This window comes from Symphalangus syndactylus, chromosome 7 (genome assembly GCF_028878055.3).
Source record: "Symphalangus syndactylus isolate Jambi chromosome 7, NHGRI_mSymSyn1-v2.1_pri, whole genome shotgun sequence".
In the NCBI taxonomy this organism is placed as follows: Eukaryota; Metazoa; Chordata; class Mammalia; order Primates; family Hylobatidae; genus Symphalangus; species Symphalangus syndactylus.
The window spans coordinates 16653126-16673649 of NC_072429.2; the positions used below are offsets into that span (position 1 = coordinate 16653126).

Below are 20524 nucleotides of genomic sequence, written 5' to 3' on the forward strand. Positions count from 1 at the left end.
TAGCTGGAAGGATTGATTAGGTGACTGGAATTATTGTCCCCGAATTATACTACTGTGTGGTATTCCTAGTTTTACATCAATGGATAACATAGGAAAGATAATAGGGAATTCGTCAAGAGATTTGTTAGAATGAGGAGTTCATTTTTCCTTCAGTGTCTGCTAGGTGAAAACCAAGTAAGAACTTTCTATTCTATTTCAATGCGAAGAAAAGCTATCTCCTTACTGAGAAATGGGTATTTTTCCTTCCAGTGGATAATGTGACTCATATAAGTGATGCTATTTCCTTTTTTGCCATGAACACCAGGAAGCTCAAAAATAAACCTGTGGCTCAAACATGTGGGGCTTTCTGGAGGGACCTTATGACCTAGATATCTAGATTGTAGCTCCCCTTTTGGAGTTGATCACTTAGTTTTTATGGCTTTTCACAGATTCTGAGTTTCATTTCTTTCCATTCGTACACATCATTTCACATCCTCTGTGGAAGAGGTGGGTTTATACAACTGGCATGTACTTTTATGGTCTGGCTCACGCTCATCCCAGAGCCTTTCCTTAACAGAGCCACCTGAATCTGCCCAGTGAGATAAGGGGCCCTTATGATCCCTGCCCCTTCCTGCCCCAGCACAGGGTGTGGAAAAGAGGCTGGGAGGGAGACAGGAGCTCAGCTAAGACATGAGGGTATAGAAACATGAGGGCCAACCAAGCTGAGGGTCCCTTTGGGGACAAGGACAGCCAAAGTAGGATAAGTGACATGTAGCTGCACCTGCCCCCTGGGTCCTCCCACCACTGCTTTGCTCACCCAGCCCCCCTAGACTTGGAGCACAGAAATCCTCACCTTCTCATACTTGGCGAAGCCTCCCATGACAGCAGGGTCCACAATCCCATTCAGGAGCATGGAGAGCGGGTTGATGGGGAGGGTCTCATCACTCTGGTACTGGTTTATCATCATCAGGATCTTCTCATTGGCCGTGGACATGGTTTCTATGGCATTCTCCAGAGGACTAATTGTGGTCTGTTGAAAATGAGATCACCAAGAAGAAAGGGGCTTAGTTAAGTCACTTTAAAAACAGATATTATTGGTATTGATTTCACTTGGGATGGGAATTCAAATGAGGCAATGCTCCCTAAGGGACTATAACAGGATCTTGTAATTACTGAGCTCTGGGGGCTGTCTGCTCTCTGGGGAGAGACAGGCTGGCTTTCTGCTTAGTGAGAAAGGGATTTCTTTGGGGAGGCAGAAGCAGGAAGTGTCAGGTACTTGCTGAGGCATCAGATGCTGAGTGTGCCCCAGAGAAGGTTTTCTCTTCTTATTATCTGGGTGAAACACATGCCAATTCAACCCTTTCAGTATTGGTTAGGCAGATACTATGTGTGAGTTATTGGCCAGAGAGATTAGAGCATCTTGCGATGTGGACACCCAGCCTGGCACACAGTAGGTCTTAAGACTCGTTGTTAGAGGGGTCACTGTTCCAAGGTAGATTGACTTTAGTTGGGAAAATTAAACTGAACACCTCTCCAACACCTCTTAGAAGGCGATATAAACAGAGTGCCATGAAAAGCTAACCGGGAAAAAGTGCAGTTGGCAAGAGCGTGAGATCCGGAGTAGAAACCTAAAGTAGAGGTCGGCAAACATTTTCTGTAAAAGGGCCAGATAGTAAATATTTTAGGATTTGCAGGCCAGATGGTGTCTGCTGCAACTACTCAACTCTGTTATTGTAGGGCAAAAGCACCTACAGGCAGTATGTAAATGAATGAGAATGGCTGTTCCAATAAAACTGCAGAAATAGGTGACAAGTAGAATTTGGTCCACGGGCCACAGTTTGCTGACCCATGAACTAAACAGAAACAAACTAAATAAAAATCTTCAATTTGTTAAGTCTTGTTTTGTGGTCTAACACACGATCTATACTGAAGAGTGTTCCATGTGCACTTCAGAAAAATGTGTATGCTGTTGCTGTGGGGTGGATTGTTCTGTATATGTCTGTTAGGTCCATTATGATCTAAAATGTAGGTTAAGTTCAATGTTTTCTTATTGTTTTTCTGGCTAAATGATCAGCCCAATGTTGAAAAGTGAGGTATTGAAATATCCTACTATCATTATGTCTCCCTCCAGATCTCCTAATGTCTACTTTATACATTTAGATGCTCCAACGTGTAAATGTGTTTACAATTTTTACATCCTCTTGATGAACTGACCCCTTTGTCACTATATAATGACCTTGTCTTTTTGTTTTGTTTTGTTTTGTTTTATAGTTTTTCATTTAAAGTCTACTTTGTCTGAAATAAATACAGCTGCCTCTACTCTCTTTTTAAAAGTTTTCACTTGTGGGAGGCCGAGGCAGGTGGATCATGAAGTCAGGAGATCGAGACCATCCTGACTAACATGGTGAAACCCCGTCTCTACTAAAAATACAAAAATTAGCCAGGCATTGTGGCAGGCACCTGTAGTCCCAGTTACTCGGGAGGCTGAGACAGGAGAATGGCGTGAACCCGGGAGGTGGAGCTTGCAGTGAGCCGAGTTCGTGCCACTGCACTCCAGCCTGGGCAACAGAGCAAGACTCTGTCTCAAAGAAAAAAAAAAAAGTTTTCATTTGCATGGAATATATTTTTCCATCCCTTCACTTTCAGTCTATGAGTGTCTTTAAAGGTGAGGTAAGTCTCTTGTAGGCAACATATCTGATGCAGTTTGGCTCTGTATCCCCACCCAAATCTCATCCTGTAGCTCCCATAATTCTCACATGTTCTGGGAGGGACTTAGTGGGAGATGACTGAATCATGGGGGCAGGTCTTTCTCATGCTGTTCTCGTGATAGTGAATGGGTCTCACGAGATCCCTTTTTTAAAGGGAATTTCCCTGCACAAGCTCTCTTTGCCTGCTGCCATCCATGTAAGATGGGACTTGCTCCTCCCTGCCTTCCTCCATGGTTGTGAGGCCTCCCCAGCCATGTAGAACTGTAAGTCCAGTAAATATCTTTCTTTTGTAAGTTGCCCAGTCTCAGGTATGTCTCTATCAGTAATGTGAAAATGGACTAATATACAATATCATTAGGTTTTTTGTTGTTCAGTTACTCTATGCCTTTTGATGGTTGAATTTAATCCATTTACATTCAAAGTGATTATTGATAGGTAAGGACTTACTAATGCCATTCTGTTCATTGTTTTCTGGTTGTTTTATAGATCCTTTGTTCTTTTTTTCCTTTATTCCTTTTTTCCTTTGTGATTTGATGGCTTTCTGTAGTGATATGCTGTGGGTCTTTTCTTCTATCTTTTGTACATCTATTATAGGCTTTTGCTTTGTGGTTACCCTGAGGCTTACATAAAACATACATATAACTGGCTATTTAAAGCTGATAACAACTTAACTTTGATCACATACACAAACTTCAATTTTACTCCCTCTCCTCCCATGTTTTATGTTTCAGATGTCACAATTTACATGAAAAATAATTTCTATCTTTAACTATTAGAGCTTAAGTGTCTTTTTATAATTTTTTTGCCTTTAAATCTTTATACCAGATAAAGATTTGCCCACCATCATTAAAGTATTAGCATGTTTTGGATTTGACAATGTACTTATTTTTCAACAGTAAGTTTTATATTTTCATGTTTTCACATTACTAACTAGCATCCTCTTCCTTCAGCTTGAAGAACTACCTTTAGTATTTCTTGTAAGGCAGGTCTAATGGTGCTTAACTCAGGTTTTGTTTGTCTGAGAAAGACTTTTGGGTCTCTTTGGATTTATGTTATTCATTGTCCTTTGGGCTTTCTGGATCTAGATTTCTAGTTTCTTTTCTAGATTTGGGAAGTTTTCTGTCATTTCTTTGGATATGTTCTCTGTTCCTTTCTCCCTCTCTCTTCTTATTTTGGTACCCCAATAATGTGTATGTTGTTACACTTGATGGTGCCCCATAATTCTCTTATACCAGCCTCATTCTTTTTCATTCTTTTCTTTTTGCTCCTCAGGTTATATGATTTCTAGTGATTTGTCTTCGAGTTCGCTAATCCTTTATTCTGCTTGATCTAGTCAGCTATTGAACCCTTCTATGGCATTTTTCAGTTAGTTATGATATTTCTAAGCTCTATGATTTCTGTTTGGTACACTTTATGCTTTCTCTTTGTTAAAATTCTCGGTTTGTTCTTGCATTGCTCTCCTGTCCTTGGTGAGCATCTTCATGAGCATTATTCGGATTCCCTGCTGAGTAAATCACATGTCTTGACTCCACACATTTCAGTTTCTGGAGATTTATCTTGCTCCTTTACTTGGAATATATTACCCTGTTTCTTCATTTTCCTTCAGTGTTTGTGTTGGTTTCTCTGCATTAGATAAGACCGCTCTCTCTCTCTCAGTCTTATCAGATGGCCTTGTGTAGAAGAAGGATCTGACCAAGCCATCCAGTGTGAAATGTTAGGGTTCCTCTCAAATCTCTCTGTTTGTCCAGACTGCTGTCTCTGATTTTGGTAGACCCCTACAGCTTAGGATGTGCCACTTCCTGTCAGTACCCTGAGACACATAAGGTAGGGGCTAGACTCTCTAGATGTAGCTGGAAAGGTGGGGGTATGAAATGTATGTTCCAGTTTTTTCCATCTTCATGGTGAAGCTGAGCATGGGCGATTACCTTTCCCTCTCTCTGCCCTACGCTGGGGAGAGAATCTGTGGCAAGTGCCTATACTCAGGTTCAGGCTGCACCCTCTGATTCTGGGGATATAGTTGTTGAAACTGGACCCATTGTATATCCACCTCTTTTTGCTGTGGTCTAGGGCCACTCAGGAAGACAAAATCCCATTGACTCCCAGAGCTACATCATTAAGAAGACAGTCCCTTGGGTGGGAGCTCTAGTGTGGCACCTGGTATGTGGCCAAACTCCTTGCAGGAAGAATGGATAGACCTGGATTTATCACTGGGTTGAGACAGAGGAAAGGCTAGTGCAGTGCCAACCTCTGGCTTTGGCTGCTGGAGGGCTATTGTTTGTTTGCCCTATTAGCTTCCTGATGCAAGTTTGTTAGATGCCAGGACATCAAGTAGCCACTGGAAGTGTGTGCCCCTTCCAGAAATAAAATGGAAGCTGTTCATTTCTGCCCACTTTCTGCACTGCTCCAAGGGGATGTAACCCCTGGAAGTGTTTGTGCACCCATTTAAAACCATCTCTTTGTTCTGTGATCTAGGGAGACTTGCATATGCCTGCTCCCTTCTGTTCCCAGAGCTAAGAGGTTTAGATAGAGTCCTTTTAGAGATAGGTCTAAGAGTTGGGACACTCAATGCATAGCATAAACCTCATCTAGGGAGGAATAGGGGGTTGCAATTTTTTAAGCCCTTTCTCTGCACCAACTGTCAGGGAATGAAGCCCTGGAAGTGCTTTCATGCCTGTATAAAACTGCTGCTTTTTTTTCCTGTGGTCTTTGGGGACATGCATATGCCAGTCCCCTCTGCTCCCAGAGCTAGGGTGTTTAGGATATAGCACTTGGGTGGAAGCTATAAAAGTTGGGAAACTCGATGTGTGCATAAACTCCTTCCAGGAGGGATTAATAAACCTGTAGTTATTGCCAGGGTGAGCCAGGAGGCAAGGTTTGAGAAGTGACAGTCCGCTTCTCAGGCTGCCAGTGGGTTAATATTTGTTTGCCCCTTAACTCCTCAGTGGAAGTTATGTAGAAGCCAGGCTGCCACGTAGCCACTGGAAGAGTGTGTCTTAAATGCCTTCTGGGGAGAAGCAGGGGATTCCATTTTTAAAAGACCCTTTACTACACTCCTCTCAGGGGATGGGATGCCTGAAAGTTCACGTGCACCCATATAAAACCACTGATTAGAATGGTATACGTGAGGTCCAAACCCTCCTGGGGAACCTTAGAATTACGGTAGTATATGCGAGGTCCAAGCCCTCCTCTCCACAGGGAGAGAAGATGAGTACTGGGAATTTCTTTCTTGATTTTATAGCACAGTGTCAGAGCAGGGTGCATGCCTGAGTGTGCCTCAGCTTTTCATATCAGTTCAATGTGGAAGTTTACTCAGTGCCTGGTAGGTAGAAGTCCCTCACTTCATCTCTGAGTTTCTCTCAGAAGGAATTGATAGGTGAGTAGATATTTATCTGGTGCATTTGGGAGTGGAAGGAGAGCCAGGAGCTTCCTAGTCTGCTATGTTGCTAATTGTCTTCTTGTTCATCTTTTAAAACCATTTCTGTGAAATTACAGCCTCCTTACTCCCTTACCCTGTGTCTGGATGTTTCTGCAGATGACTGATCTCTACGGTGAGACGGCCCTGGGAATTGACTGACTCACACTCTCTCTCTCTCTCTCTCTCTCTCTCCCTCACACACACACACACACACACTCATATACATACACACATAGATACACATACACATGCATGCACACATGCACACCCTGGGCACACCCACCTGCACATGCATGCACACACATAATGTTAACTGAAGGAGAACGATGTCCAGCTTGGCTGCAGCCATAGTCCTCCAAGGTGAAACCCACGATCTAGTATCTGTCAAGTACACAGACCAACTCTGTGGGGGCTCTGAGGGACCAAGGTGTAGACTGAGTTGTAAGGAAAATCTATCACCACTGCTCGGATTGAGCTCAGCGCCACACCTGCATTTGAACAATAGCCTGCCATATCTGAAAGACTCGGGCTTTAAGACAAGTATTAAAAATGGAAAGAGCGGTTGATTGGCTTTCCTCCTTGCTTTTGAAACTATTTTCAGATTCCCAAAGTGTTATCCTCATTATAGCCATTAGGAACAGAGAATGAGAATGAAAATAATTTTGGTTTCTCGCCTACGGGCATTTGCGTAAACCAAATATGTAACTTTCAGGTCATTACAGGGGTTATATAGTTGGTAGAAGGCCTAGATTTCAGAAGTTAAACCCACGGTTTAGCTAATAACAGGAATAAAAGTAATGATCATGATAATGAAGATGACTTCACTTATCGATTGCTTCCTATGTGCCAGCCCATGCTGGCCACATTACAGCCGTGCTCATTTCATTCCCCCAGCAATATGTTAAGTCACTTATCCCTGAGCCACGGGGCAGAGCTGGAAAGACAACTCAGGGATTTGTGATTCCAAAGGCAGGCTTCTCCCACTACATGTAAATCAAGCTTTGATACCACACTTGCTATCGACGGGCTGTTGGGACTTAATCTAGCCCTCAAATCTCTGGTCTTTTCCCTAAGCTGAGCCTCAGTTTCTTTATCGACATAGTAACTCTTGCCAGGCTTGCTGTGAAGGGAAAATGAATTATTAGGGGAGGGTGCTTTGGAAAAAAATGTAAAACTGTGTGTGGATGGGTGAGGGAACATAAGATGAAAGAGAAAGTGATCTCAATCCCTGACAATTAGGTGGCATTTCATATTTTTCTTTTTTTCTTTCTTTTATTTTTATTTTTTAGATGGAGTCTTGCTCTGTTGCCCGGGCAGGAGTGCAATGGCATGATATTGGCTTACTGCAACCTCCGCCTCCCGAGTTCAAGCGATTCTCCTGCCTCAGCCTCCTGAGTAGCTGGGATTACAGGTGCATGCCACCACGCCCAGCTAATTTTTGTATTTTTAGTAGAGACGGGGTTTCACCATGTTGGTCAGGTTGGTCTTGAACTCCTGACCTTGTGATCCACCTACCTCGGCCTCCCAAAGTGCTGGGATTACAGGCATGAGCCACTGCGCCCAACCCAGCATTTCATATTTTTCAAAGCCATTTTACCAATATCACCTTCTTAAGTCTACCCAGGAATCTTATGAGCTGCACAGGACAGGCGCTCTCTCATTACCTCTGAGTTCTGCCACAGATTGCTTTGGCAGTTCACGTCCCATTGCTAGGCCTCAGTTTTCTCATATACAAAATAATGCAGGTAGACAAGAACCAGGAAGAATCAGGACAAAAAACTTGGAGGACTGCAAGCCAAACCAGGTGGGCGGAGGTCTGTCACTTTGCTAGCACGTTGATTCTAACCTTTAAAAATGTAATTCAACAGAGATGGAGGAGGGGGCTGTTGCTACTGCACTTTGCCACAGCCCTTACTAGGCTATGAAGGTATTCGAGTTTATAGCTTTTGGACTAAAAGACACCTAAGGTCCCTTTAAGCTCTAAAGTTCCATCATTTTGTAATTCCTATTTACAGATGACTAAAACTAAGACCCAGAGATATACAGTCCTTATCTAACATATATAGCTCATTAGTGACCAAGTTGAATTTGGATCTCTGATCCCTAGATCAGGGCTCCTTGTAAAAACTCCATTTCTCAGGGCCAAGAACAAGAACAAAATAAAACCCCAATAGGCAGAACTTGAAGCTCATCAGAAAATGCCTCTCTATATAAACATTACTGTAGTCATGATAATTTATGGAGGAAATAACCAAGAACAAGATACAAATTCATATAACACAAAAACAATCTTTGGAAATGAAGTCACTTAGAAGAGCATTAAACTTTTGCATCTGAGACACCCTGAAATTCCTGGTAACTCATCTGAGAGAGGCCATTAAAGATAAATTCACTCTGGCCAACTTTTTGAAGGTTTCCCCAGTGCCTTCTATGAGAAGGCATCAGGATGAAAGAAACAAGCCAAAAATCTTGACTATTTCTTTCCTAACTTCAAAATGCTGAGTTTATAAAATAAGGTAACCGGTTTAGACATTATGGGTGTCTGCATATTGATTGACTGATTAATTTATGTAAGTATTCTTTAGTTAGCATCAGTTGTGGGCCAGGGACTATTCTTAGCACTTGGAGGTATGGCAGAAAATAAAATAGACAAAATATCTGTCTTCTTCGAATTTATATTCTAGTGGAGCTTATAGTCTAATGTTATATTTAATATTCTCTTAATATTAAAAATAAACAAGAAAATTATGTAGTCTATTAGGAGATAAGTGCTTTGAGCTGACACACAGTAGCTGAGGGAATGGGAAGTACAGGGATGGACTCTCTCAGTTTGCTACAGTTTGGCAGGAATGACTACAGAAGAGGCGCCTTGCTGAGCACCACCAGGTGACAGGGCTCAGTCAGGGCTAATGGGCAGAGACTACAGATTGGTAGAAAGTTTCTGATTCCTTACCTCCTAAATAGAGCACATAATAGTATGTACCTCACGGGGGTCCTATGAGAATTAAATGAGATATTGCTATAAACGTTTTGACACAGCACCTGGGGCACTTGTTAAAATTTATCATGTGCCATGAAGCAAGGGCACAGACACTTCCTTCCTTTTGGGGGTACTACTTGCTGGGGTGGGCTGGGGTGGGCTTTCTTTTTCTTACGGAAAAAAAGATAAAGAGTCCAAGCCAGGTGCCTGACAAGGGAGGTTAAAGTCATATCCTATCTCTTTTACTAACCTTGAACAATGCACTAATTAACTCTGCATCTCAGTTCCCACATCTGTAAAATGGGAAGAATAATAATATCTACCTCACAGGGTTGCTGAGGTGTTGAAATGAGATCATGCATATGAACAGTTGAGCCCATACTCAAAACAATGTTTTTTGCTATCACCATCATTGTTATACTTTTCCAAGGTCTAGGTCATGCCTATAAAAAGGAGGCTGAAGGGCTATTGAGCTGCTGGGTTCACTGAAAAGAGAGGGGCATTAAGGGTAGAAATGAAACGGTCTCAATGCTATCGTCTGATACAATAGCTTGAAAACGCAAGTCAGACCACGTCCCTCCTCTGCTCATGGCTCTGTGTCACTCAGTGGGAAAGTCAAAGTCCCTATGGTGGTCTACAAGGTCCTACATGATCTGGTATCAGATGACTGTTACTCATCCTCACTTGTTCTGATCTGGACACAAGCATACTCTGGGCCCAGGGCTTTTGCACTTGCTGTCCCCTCTGCTGGAATGTCTCTCTCTTCAATGTCAGCGTGGACCCCTTTCTCATTTCCTCCAGGCCTCTCCTCAACAGCCAGTATAGAGGGAAGCATTCTCTGACTACCCTGCTTAAAATAGCAATCCCTCATCCATCACCTTTCTGCTTTATTTTTTTCCATCACAGTTATCACCATCTGTCATATATTTACTTTGACTTTTTAGTCCATTTTTCCCACTAGAATGGAAGCTCCATTGCAGAATCTCTAGGTCTTAAAACAGTGCCTAACATGTTAGGTGCACATTAAGTATTCTCTGAATGAATAAATAAATAAATAAGACATCCATTTACAAGGTTTCCTCACAACCACACTGACCATTCCTCTGTATCTTGGGGACTGCAAGATCTTTAGCTATCTGAGGACATGGAGACTGTAAGCTGTGCTGAGAAAGCAAAATAGGTGTTATCTGCACAAGGGAGATCAAACATTTGGATTCTAGCCAAATGTTTCTCCCTTCTGAGCCTCAGTTTGTCCAACTATAAAATGGGTTCATATCGGGATACTGCACAGGTGCCCCCAAGGGGGTGCTGTGATGAGAGGAGTATGAGGGGGTGATGGAGATGATTGTGTTCCAGGCCCTCTGCGACACCCCATCCGCCCAACAGAAGCTCCTCATTCATCAGCTTTATTACTGGAGGCCATGGAAAGTTTCATTTGCAGGGAACCAAAAGGTTATCTGATGCTTAAAAAAAAAATCTGAAAGGCACTATTCTGAATGCTGCCTGCATGGGAATTCTGGGGCTCACACAGCAGCTTCAAAGAAAAACATGTCTCCTTTTTAAAGTCAAAGGGGTCTTTGGAGACTGGCTGTGCCCTGCCCATTAGAGGAGGGGTGGCCCTGCCACGAATGTCCCAGACTCACCTGCGACATGTGCACCACCTCAAACCAGCGCAGGATCCCCGGCAGCTTGTACGCAGTCATGAAGGAGGTTCTCTCAATCCACATGGACTGTCCGTGGGCAGGGAGGGTGGCAAGGGCAGGAAAGCAACAAACACATTTATGAAACCTGGGTATCAGAGAAGCTTGGCAGAAACCCAGCCAGGTCCCCAGGCCTCCCATCTACCAGAAAGCAGAATAAATATTGCAAGACCCAGAAACACACTCTCACCTTGCCCTTAAGAATTCTTTCCCAACATAAAGTGTAAGCTCTACCTGGACTTAAGCTAAGTAAGTTTTAACCTGGGTTTATTAGCAGTCTAAATTTTTAGGCAATATTGAATGTGTCCATTTGTTTTCTCGGGAGAGGATTCCCAGTGTCCATTAGATTCTCAAAGAGGCAGTGGCTCCAAAAATATTAAGAATTACAGTCCAAGCCAAAGAGCCGAGACTTGGAGACACCTCCTTATTCCAGTCTTGTTTGAATCCTAGCTGGACACACACACAGGAGACTCGCACTCAGGGGACAGTGATGACTAAATTGCTGGGGCTTCTTACTGGTGTTTGCTGGAAGGTTTGATTTTATCAACATCCCTTCTTAGCCTAAGGGTTTCTACCTGCTGGCAATGCCTGAATGCCCTGTGGTTGAAAAGGTGCCTCTGACATGAGGCCTGGGTTCTGTATTAAAGGGAAAAAGGCTGAAGAAATAAGGACACAAGCCCTAATGGAAGAGACTGGGGAATGGACGTCATGGTATCCATGGAGGTTAGCTTTATTTTCTCTGGCTTTGGATCAAGTTCCTTCCCATTCTGAGGCTAGCCGATGCATGCTCTGGTTCCTCCAGGTGGCCCCAGGGAATGATCAAGGGTAGGGAAGATACTCACAGCAAACTCATTCTCTGGGTCTACAGTCCCCCTGCGCACTGGCCGGGAATAGTGGAACCTTTGCACGTAGTTGGATTTGTAGAAGCTGAAAGACAGGAAGAGGCTGAGGCTCCTGGTAGCCATACCTGGCTGCTGACACCTGATCTGACCCTGCACTGTCCAGGGAGGTTCATTACAGTAAACTTCAGGCCTGGCAGAGTCCCTTGTGGTGGCATTTAAAATCAAGGTCTGTGTTCTGGGCTCCATAAGAGTGACTTTTGCACAGGCTTTCCTGACAAGGCAATTTAGAAGGTAGACTGGTCTTATGCCCCTTTGAGAACATAGTACCCCTAGAGTATCCAGACAATTGGAATTCTAACATTGATGGCCTAGGTCATGATTTCCTGTGATCTGCAACAAAGGAACTGAGGTCTGAGCCTAATTTCCCAGGGGTGTCCTCAAAGGATTTCTTGAGGTGTCCCAGCCAACCCCCCAAATCAGTCTCCCTGAATCCTTGGTGAGATTCTAACTTCAGGGCCAGCAGAACACCATGCTAGCTGCATAGTTATTGTCCCCTGCTCATGGGTGCCTGTCTGAGAAGGTGAGAAGGTGAGGGGAGGCTGAGACCCAAACTGAGCTCCACCTGCTCTGCTGTGGCACTTCGTGAGGCTGCTGGGACGGGCTGCCTCTCCCTGAAGGGTCCTTCGTCTTGCAAAGCAGATCTGTTTCTGACTGTCCCATCCAGAGGGGAGGACCTACTCTAGGACACTCAAGTGCTCCATTACAACCTGGGCATGGGGTGAGGGGAATGAGCTGGGCAGCTCGGAGGCATACAGCCTTGGGTCCCACAGAGGCCCCACCTTGTGGCCTCACCAGTGACTTTGCAATCTGATCTAGAACAGGTGGACATCAGCCTTCATGGCACTTCCTCTACTGTTCCTTTATCAGAGCCTGAACACACCATTGTCAATGTACAACCTTCACAAATGCTGAGGAGATGTCCCTCTGGGAGCATGTGCTGAGCATGGCCGAGGCCCCGTCTCCACCCTGCCTATCACTTGCCCAGCCACACTCTGTCTGTGGACTCCCTGGGGCCACTCTGAGATCAACCTGAGCAACAAATAGGCTGACTGCATCCAGTTGAGCAAATGCTCGATGCTTGCTGAGGATTTGCTGAGCCATAACCCTGGCTCTCCCATCCTTCCTGGCTTCAGCCTTGTCAGGGGCAGAGCCCAGCTAATTGGAGGGTGATTCTTTGCCTAAGAGGAAAAGGGGGGAACAAACTGGCTAAGATAGAGAAGGAACTACAAAGACACTGGGGTCTGTTCTGCCACCAGCTCAGTTTGGTGGCCCCAATGGGTTCTCTTCCCCATCCTTCTTCCCTGTGGACAACGAGTCTTACTTAATAATCTGGTCAGGCACTGGCTTATTCTTGAACCTGGGGTGTTCATCCAAGACAGGCTGGACAGTGAAGCACTGGATATCTGGAATCCCTGTAGTTAAGGACTTATATCTGTTGGCTGCGGGGACAATTTTAAGTATAGCTGGTCCTTGCTGAGACCTTCCAGGCCAGCCTTTATGGGGCCACATTTTTACTGAATGATGAACCTCAGGTTGCTGGCTGCCCACTAGGCACTAATGACTAGTTAGTCACTGAGGTCCTTATCAGTGCTCTCACCTTGCAACCTTATGCCAGGGCTCAGCTCCTACAAACAGAGTTGTCTAGTGGTGTTTAATCATCATCATTGCTATATTATCATTAATAATAATAATATCATTGAATGAATTTATAGCTCTCAAATCAATTGCAGAGTACATCTTCCCATGATGTCATTTGATCTCCTCAATTCCACTGAGTTGCATTACTAACCTAAACAGTCCCCTTCGAGGCCAGAGAAGCCAGGCCACTTGTTGAAGGTCACACAACTTGTAAGAACAGATCTGAGTTTGTATTTAGGTCTTTAAGCTCAGACTTCTTTCACTCTGTGGACTCACTACTCAAAGGCGGCCTTTGGACCAGTAGTATCAGCATTACCTGTAAGTTTATTAGAAGTGGAGACTCGGGACTACCTGAGAACCAACTGAGTCCGGATCTGTAAAAGATCCTTGGGTGATACATATGCATGCTAAAGTTTGTGAAGCACTGCTATAGAATATGCAAATAAATGTCATTTTGCACTCCAACTCTGAAAATTTGAAAGCAACTGCCTACGGCAGGATGGTAAGGAGCTGTGTTCAGACTCAGTGGAAAAGAGTCCCATGGTTGATTAGTGATGTCTGCAACAGGCATAGACATTGGAGAGGCACTATGTTGGTCAGACCCTTGTCATGCCTCTTCTAGATCTGTCTTTAGTCCTTTTAAGCTGACAATATGGCAAACTGAATGAACAAAGTCAGCGGTCACTGGTCCCATTCCTGACCCCTCTTCCCTTTCCCTACCTCCCATTTCTTCTTTACCCACATCTTTTATTTAGGTATTCAAGGTCTTTCCTCCATTCTACCCAATGAACACCATGACTCCAAAAAATCTTCGCCTAGGCCTGACATGTCTGCCAACTAAGGAATCAAGAACTCCTCTGGCTAGCATTCAAAGCTAGGCCAGTATGGCCTTCACCCATTTTTTCATCATTATCTGGATATCCAATAGATCCTACTATTCCCTTTCCTTGGAACCTTTTCCCTCATCAGCATCCCTCTCTTGTGAACCCTTTGGACAGATGTCAAACACCACAGTCCATGAAAACAAAATTCACCCCCCAGTTAGGAGTTGTTTTCCTTCCTTTGGCTTTCCACAGCCTTCATCTGTACTTCTTTTAGGATCCACCCTCCGGCTCCCTGTCGGCTTCCTCCTCCCCCAAGACCACCTCACACCCTCCATCCCCTGCCCAGATTGTGAGCTTTTCCATGGCAGAGACTATGGTTCTTTCACACATAAGAAATGACCAAAACCTAGTTCCAAATTAAATTGAATTGCCTCTCTCTGATGAACTTACTCTATGCTAATATGTTAGGTGTTTCATTGATTTACTTCTGATGCATGTTTCTGCCTTAAATAGATTTCTCTTCTTAAGAGATGGCAATGTTTACACGAATGAATAAAACTCAATGAAAGTATTTCTACGATTTTCAGGAAAACCATTTTCTTTCTCAAGCCATGTGGCCAACAGCCCGCTCTGGGAAGAAAATCACTCTGGATTAAGTTTAGGGCAGGGGTTGGCAAACTATGGCCCTGCGGTCAAATCTGGTTCACTGCCTGTTTTTGTAAGGCCCAGAGGCTAAGAAGAGTTTTCAATGGAGGGAAAAAAGAGTATTTTTGTAACATGAAAATGATAGAAAGTTCAAATGTTAGTGTCCATGGAGTTTTATTGGAACACAGCAATAACCGTGCATTTTTGGGTTTTCAGTGGCTGCTCTCCCACTACAACAGCAGAGCTGAGTAGTTGTGACAGAGACTGCATGGGCCACAAAGACTAAAATACTGCCCATCTGATCCCTTCCAGAAAGTTTGCAGACCCCTATTTTAGAGAAGGTTCTAGGTCATGTTTATTGATCTTAGCCACTGGTCTTGGCCCAAGAGGAGAATCCAAACCTGTCCTGGGGAAGCCCGTGACACAAGTCCCCTGAAGTTGTGCCAGGAGGATGGCTGGTGAGGTTGTTATGCCACGTGCTGAATGTATGCATGGAAATGGGGCCCCAGAGTGCTGGGCAACTGCAGACTCCCTACAAAGAGACTTTGGCTTTTAATTAGCATTCCCTACTTGGATACCTAAGTGAGAAATGAGATCTGTCACCCTCTCAGACTGCTTATCAGCTTTTTAACAAGTGAAGGCAAGAGAAGAGAGCATTAAGAACTCAATATTTTGTCAAAAAGTAGGCCTGAGTTCAAATCTAAGCTCCATCACTTCCTAGTTGTGACCTTGCGCAAGCTGCTTAAATTCTGTGAGCCTCAGTTTTCCTATTAGCAAAATGCAGGAAAGCAACAATACCTAACTTGTATAAGTATTGGAGGGTAAAAGAACAATGTGTGTAAAATGCCTAGTACATGGTAAAGTTAATAAAGAGAATGCTGTTCATCGATCTTTTTAAAAAGGATGATGTACTAGAACATAGGTTTTGAAACAGACAGATCGTGGGGTTCAAGTACCAGTTCCATCACTAACTAGCTTTGTAACCTTAGGCAAACCACTTTACATCTCTGCCCCACATATTTCTTGTCCATGAAATAGGGAAAATTAACACTCCCCGTAGAGGGTTTTGTAGGATATAAAGCCCTCAGTCTCAAGAAAAGGACGTTTAGCAAATATTAGCCCTTCCCCTTTTCTTTTGCACCTGCCTCCTGGCACAGAACCAGGGCAGATGTTATGTCCCAGGAACACGTACTCTCTCCCTAGCCTCATGTTAAAAGGCCACAGAGCTGTTCAATCCCAGGAGGTCCACTTAGAAAAGCATGAGAACTAATCCCATGTCTCGCCTATAACCAAACTCATATTTGTAACCAGCCCAGCCCACCACCAGTTGCATTTGCTCCTGCAAATAACCGTGGTAGAGCAGGTACGCAGGGCAGGCAAGCATAATGAAAAGGTTACAGATGAATATTTACCACCAGAGAGAAGAATATTTGGATTAAAGTACAGCAGGCTGAGCAGACCAGCCATGCAACCTGTCAACCCCATTTTAAAGGCTGTAACTTAAATTTGTGCTAAAGGGTGCAATGCTGGGAGCTAGGCTCAGTTAATATGCTCCCTGGCTCAGCAGTTGGCCCTGTCCTTGCATTTGTATGCTCCCTGCCATGTGAATCCTGTCTGTTGCCCAGCACCGGCTGCTGGCTCACTAAACACCATGCTTGGCCACACTGGCACCCACTTATATGGCACCCTAGCATCACCCCATGCGACTTCTGTGTACTGTGTACTCCAAGTGGGCTGGCTGCTTCTCTGCCTCCTTCCTCCCTTTCTCTATTTATTTATCTCTTTTCTTCTTTCCCTTTTCTGTGTTGTTTTCTTTTTATTTCTATTAATCAACAAATATTTACTGGGAGTCACTTTGTACCAGGCACTAGGGATGGGGGGACTTAACTGCAGGGAGCAAGCCAGGGCAAGCATCTTCCCTCATGGAGCGGACATTCTAGCTCACCTCCATGCACGTTTAAAAAGCGCCAGAGATAATAGCAAATTGAAACAGATTTCCCAAAGAAAACGGCACTTGAGATACAAGGGTCATGAAGAGTTCAGAAAAGGCCACATTAGACAATAGAAAGGCCACGGCAGGCCTCTTCCTGACGGTGATGCCAAGCTAGGATCTGATGGGTAAGAGACAGCTAGTCATGTAAGGAGCTGAGGAAGGGCATCCAAAGCAGAGGGAACAGAGAATATGAATGCTCAGAGGCAGGAACAAGCTGGGCATATCGCAGGAACAGAAACAAGACCACTGTGGTCAGAGGGACGTGAGAAAGGGAAGGAAGGATGGGGGTGGGGGTGATGTTGGACAGGCAGGCAGGGGTCAGATCATGGATGGCCTTGCAGGCCTTGCTTAGCAGTTTTGATTTTATTATAATGGCAATGTGGTGTCATTTCAGTTTGTGGAGCCTGCTATGCTTCTTCCTGCCAAAGGCCTCTGCACACAAGTGTTCTTCCTTCTGTCTGGGATATTCTCCCCACCTCCTGCTAAGCTTTGGTTGCTTGTAATCTCAAACATCACCTTCCTCAAGGAAGCCTTCTCTCCTTTCCCAACCACAGTACTCTGCATGGCTTCCTCGAGGCACAGATTATATTTTTTGTAAATAAGTGTGGAATAGTGCAATTAGTCGCTTAATGCCTCTTTTACTTGCTACACTGTAAGCTCCCTGAATGTAGGACCACTTTGTGAATGAAAATCTCCAGTCCCTTGCACCTTGCTTAGCATAGAGTCAGGGCTTGAGAGTACTCAATATAAGAATGAATTAGTGAGTGAGTGAATTAATCAATGCATGCAACATTTATGATGTATTGAGATGGGTTCTTTGGATCTCATCTCAAATATTTACTGGGAGTCACTCTGTACCAGGCACCACAGGAGATGGAAACTTACTGCAGGGAGCAAGCCAGAGCAGCGTCTTTCCTTATGGAGTTGACATTCTAGCTCACATTCATGCACTTTTTGAAAAGCACCAAATGGAGACAAATTTTCCAAAGCAAACAGAGCTCAAGATGCCAGGATCATGAAGAGTGCAGAAAAGGATCCAAAGAACATGCTGCATGTTCCTGCAACATAGCACCACTGCAATGATTCTGGCAGCAGCCCTGAACTCTAAGGTGGGTCTTTGTGGGCTGCAGCCCTGGCAGGGCTGCTCAGGTCTGGCCCCTTGGCTAGGGCATTCTCCAAGGATACACTGGCCTGGGGCATTCTTCACATCATCTCCCGGGGCAGAGGTGGTGTTCATCTTCTCTGCATTGGGGAACTGGGTCATCAGCTGCATCTGGAAATCTTCTCTTCGCTCATACTCCTTCCCACGGTAGATGAACACTTTGTTCTGCAGAGAAAGGATGCTCATTAGAGATTTGGGGACCCAGGTGTGAAGAAATGGGCCATGCAAAGCTGGGGAGCTTGTAAATTGACCACGGCCCATGGGGACTTCCAGTGCATGACTGTCCTCTTGGTTTCCCCACAGGGAAAGGAAGGGCTCAACTCACTGACCTAGCAGAGGCCATCACTACTTTAAAGGGTCTGGGTCTAGAGGAAGGGAAGATCATGGATGCTGAGAACTTCCTTCTTCTTACCATCCTATGTACAGCTTCCAGAATAATTACTCACTCAGGTTTCACTGTGTCACACCCACTCTCCTATATACATGGCCACAACATTTCCCCATTGCCCGTAATGGGCCATGTGGGCTGGACCTGTGGGCGGGAAGGGCTCAGCATTCATATCCTCATCACCTGGCTTCTGGCTCTAAGCCTGTGAAAACACACTCTTTATCCTTCCTGACCATGTTAGTCTCTTACAGACCAGTGGTTCTCAACTAAAGGTGATGTTGTCCCCCAAGGGACATTGGCAGTATCTAGAAACATTTTTTGGTTGTCACAACTGGGAGTGGAGGATGCTACTAGAACCTACGGGGTAGAGGCTAGGGATGCTGCTAACATCCTATGATGCACAGCACAGCCCCACAATGAAGAATTTTCAGGCCCAAAATATCAATAGTGCTGAGGTTGAGAAACTCTGCTCTAGACATCTGTGCCACCCATACTGCCTAAAAAGGCCCCTAAGTTCTTCTGTCCAAACACACATCTGTCATACATCTCTACATATCAGTGCTTCCAAACCTGGCTGATCGTCCAAGGAGCCTAGGAGACTTTAAAAAATTCAGATTCCCAGCTGGGCGCGGTGCTCATGCCTGTAATCCCAGCACTTTGGGAGGCCGAGGCAGACGGATCATGAGGTCAAGAGATGGAGACCATCCTGGCCAACATGGTGAAACCCAGTCTCATTAGCTGGGCATGGTGGTGTGTGCCTGTAGTCCCAGCTACTTGGGAGGCTGAGGCAGGATAATAGCTTGAACCCGGGAGGCAGAGGTTGCAGTGAGCCGAGATCAAGCCACTGCACTCCAGCCTGGGTGACAGAGCAAGACTCCATCTCAAAAAAAAAAAAAAAAGAAAAAAAGAAAAACGTTCAGATTCCCAGGGCACACTCCAGACCTGCTGAAATGGAATCTGTGGGAGTGGGGCCCAGGAGTCTGCACGTTTAACAAGTTCCCCGAGGGGATTCTGACATACAGCCAGGTTTGGGAAGCCACCTCTACTTCCTCCATGAAACCCGCACCCCTCTCTGAGGATCATGGCAATCACTCCTGCAGGCCCACTCTCAGTTCTCCATTGACTGTTGATTAATAATTGTGAGTGATTTATCTCCTTGACTAGACTAAATCAAGTGAGGTTGGAGACCAGATTTGCCATTTCTTTTGTATTTCCCTCACCCCAGAGCTGAACCACAGGCTTACAGACTGAAGGAAGCCTACTGGTGACCTAATCCAATTCGTCACGTGATGGGTAAATAAGCCACTACAGCAGCGGTTCAGAAACTGTGCTCCAGGGACACATTAGGTTCCCAAGACCCTCTCAGGAACCACAAGATCACACTGTTTTCACAATAACATGAAAGCTGTTATTTATCCTTTTCATTCTCCTTCTTCCAAGAGTGTACAATGGAGCTTTCTGAGGCTGCATGATGTGTGATCGCAACAGATTGCAGAAGCAGACATGAGAATCTAGATGTCTTAAGTCAGACATTAAAGAGATTTGCAGGACGGGCACGGTGGCTCACGCCTGTAATCCCAGCACTTCGGGAGGCTGAGATGGGCGGATCACGAGGTCAGGAGATGGAGACCACCCTGGATAACACAGTGAAACCCCGTCTCTATTAAAAATACAAAAAATTAGCCATGCGTGGTGGCGGGCAGCTGTAGTCCCAGCTACTCGGGAGGCTGAGGCAAGAGAATGGCGTGAATTCGGGAGGCAGAGCTTGCAGTGAGCCAAGATCATGCCACTGCACTCCAGCCTGGGCGACAGAGCGAGACTGTCTCAAAAAAAAAAAAAAAAAAAAAAAAAAAAAAAAAAAGATTCGCAGAAATATGAAGCAATCTCATGATTTTCACTGATTTTTTTTATTGGAAAATAAATAAAGCTATTTTTCCTAAAATTGCAGTTTATGTTAACACGTAATGGGTTTATTATTGCTGTTTTTATTTTTAAAATTTTATTTATTTTTTGAGACAGGGTCTCTCTTTGTTACCCAGGCTGGATGAAGTGCAGTGGCCCCATCATGACTCACTGTATCCTCAACCTCCTGGGTTCAGGTAATCCTCCTGTCTCAGGCCCCAAATAGCTGGGATTACAGGTGATTACATCACCACGCCCAGCTAATTTTTGTATTTTTTGTAGAGACAG

At 44.7% G+C, this 20524-nt stretch overlaps 1 protein-coding gene across 5 annotated transcripts in view; it reads right to left on the reverse strand.

Moving 5' to 3' along the window:
• The window catches only part of DOCK2 (dedicator of cytokinesis 2), a 445548-nt gene that overhangs the window by 14836 nt on the left and 410188 nt on the right, over nucleotides 1-20524 (reverse strand). For all 5 annotated transcript variants that reach the window (XM_055285285.2, XM_063642612.1, XM_055285286.2 and 2 more), the window contains 5 exons: nucleotides 17970-18111; nucleotides 13006-13087; nucleotides 11625-11709; nucleotides 10726-10812; nucleotides 833-1009 (listed from right to left, as the gene is read on the reverse strand). In XM_055285285.2, coding sequence (XP_055141260.1) covers nucleotides 833-1009; nucleotides 10726-10812; nucleotides 11625-11709; nucleotides 13006-13087; nucleotides 17970-18111 — 573 coding nt within the window. The remainder of the gene's footprint in view (nucleotides 1-832; nucleotides 1010-10725; nucleotides 10813-11624; nucleotides 11710-13005; nucleotides 13088-17969; nucleotides 18112-20524) is intronic.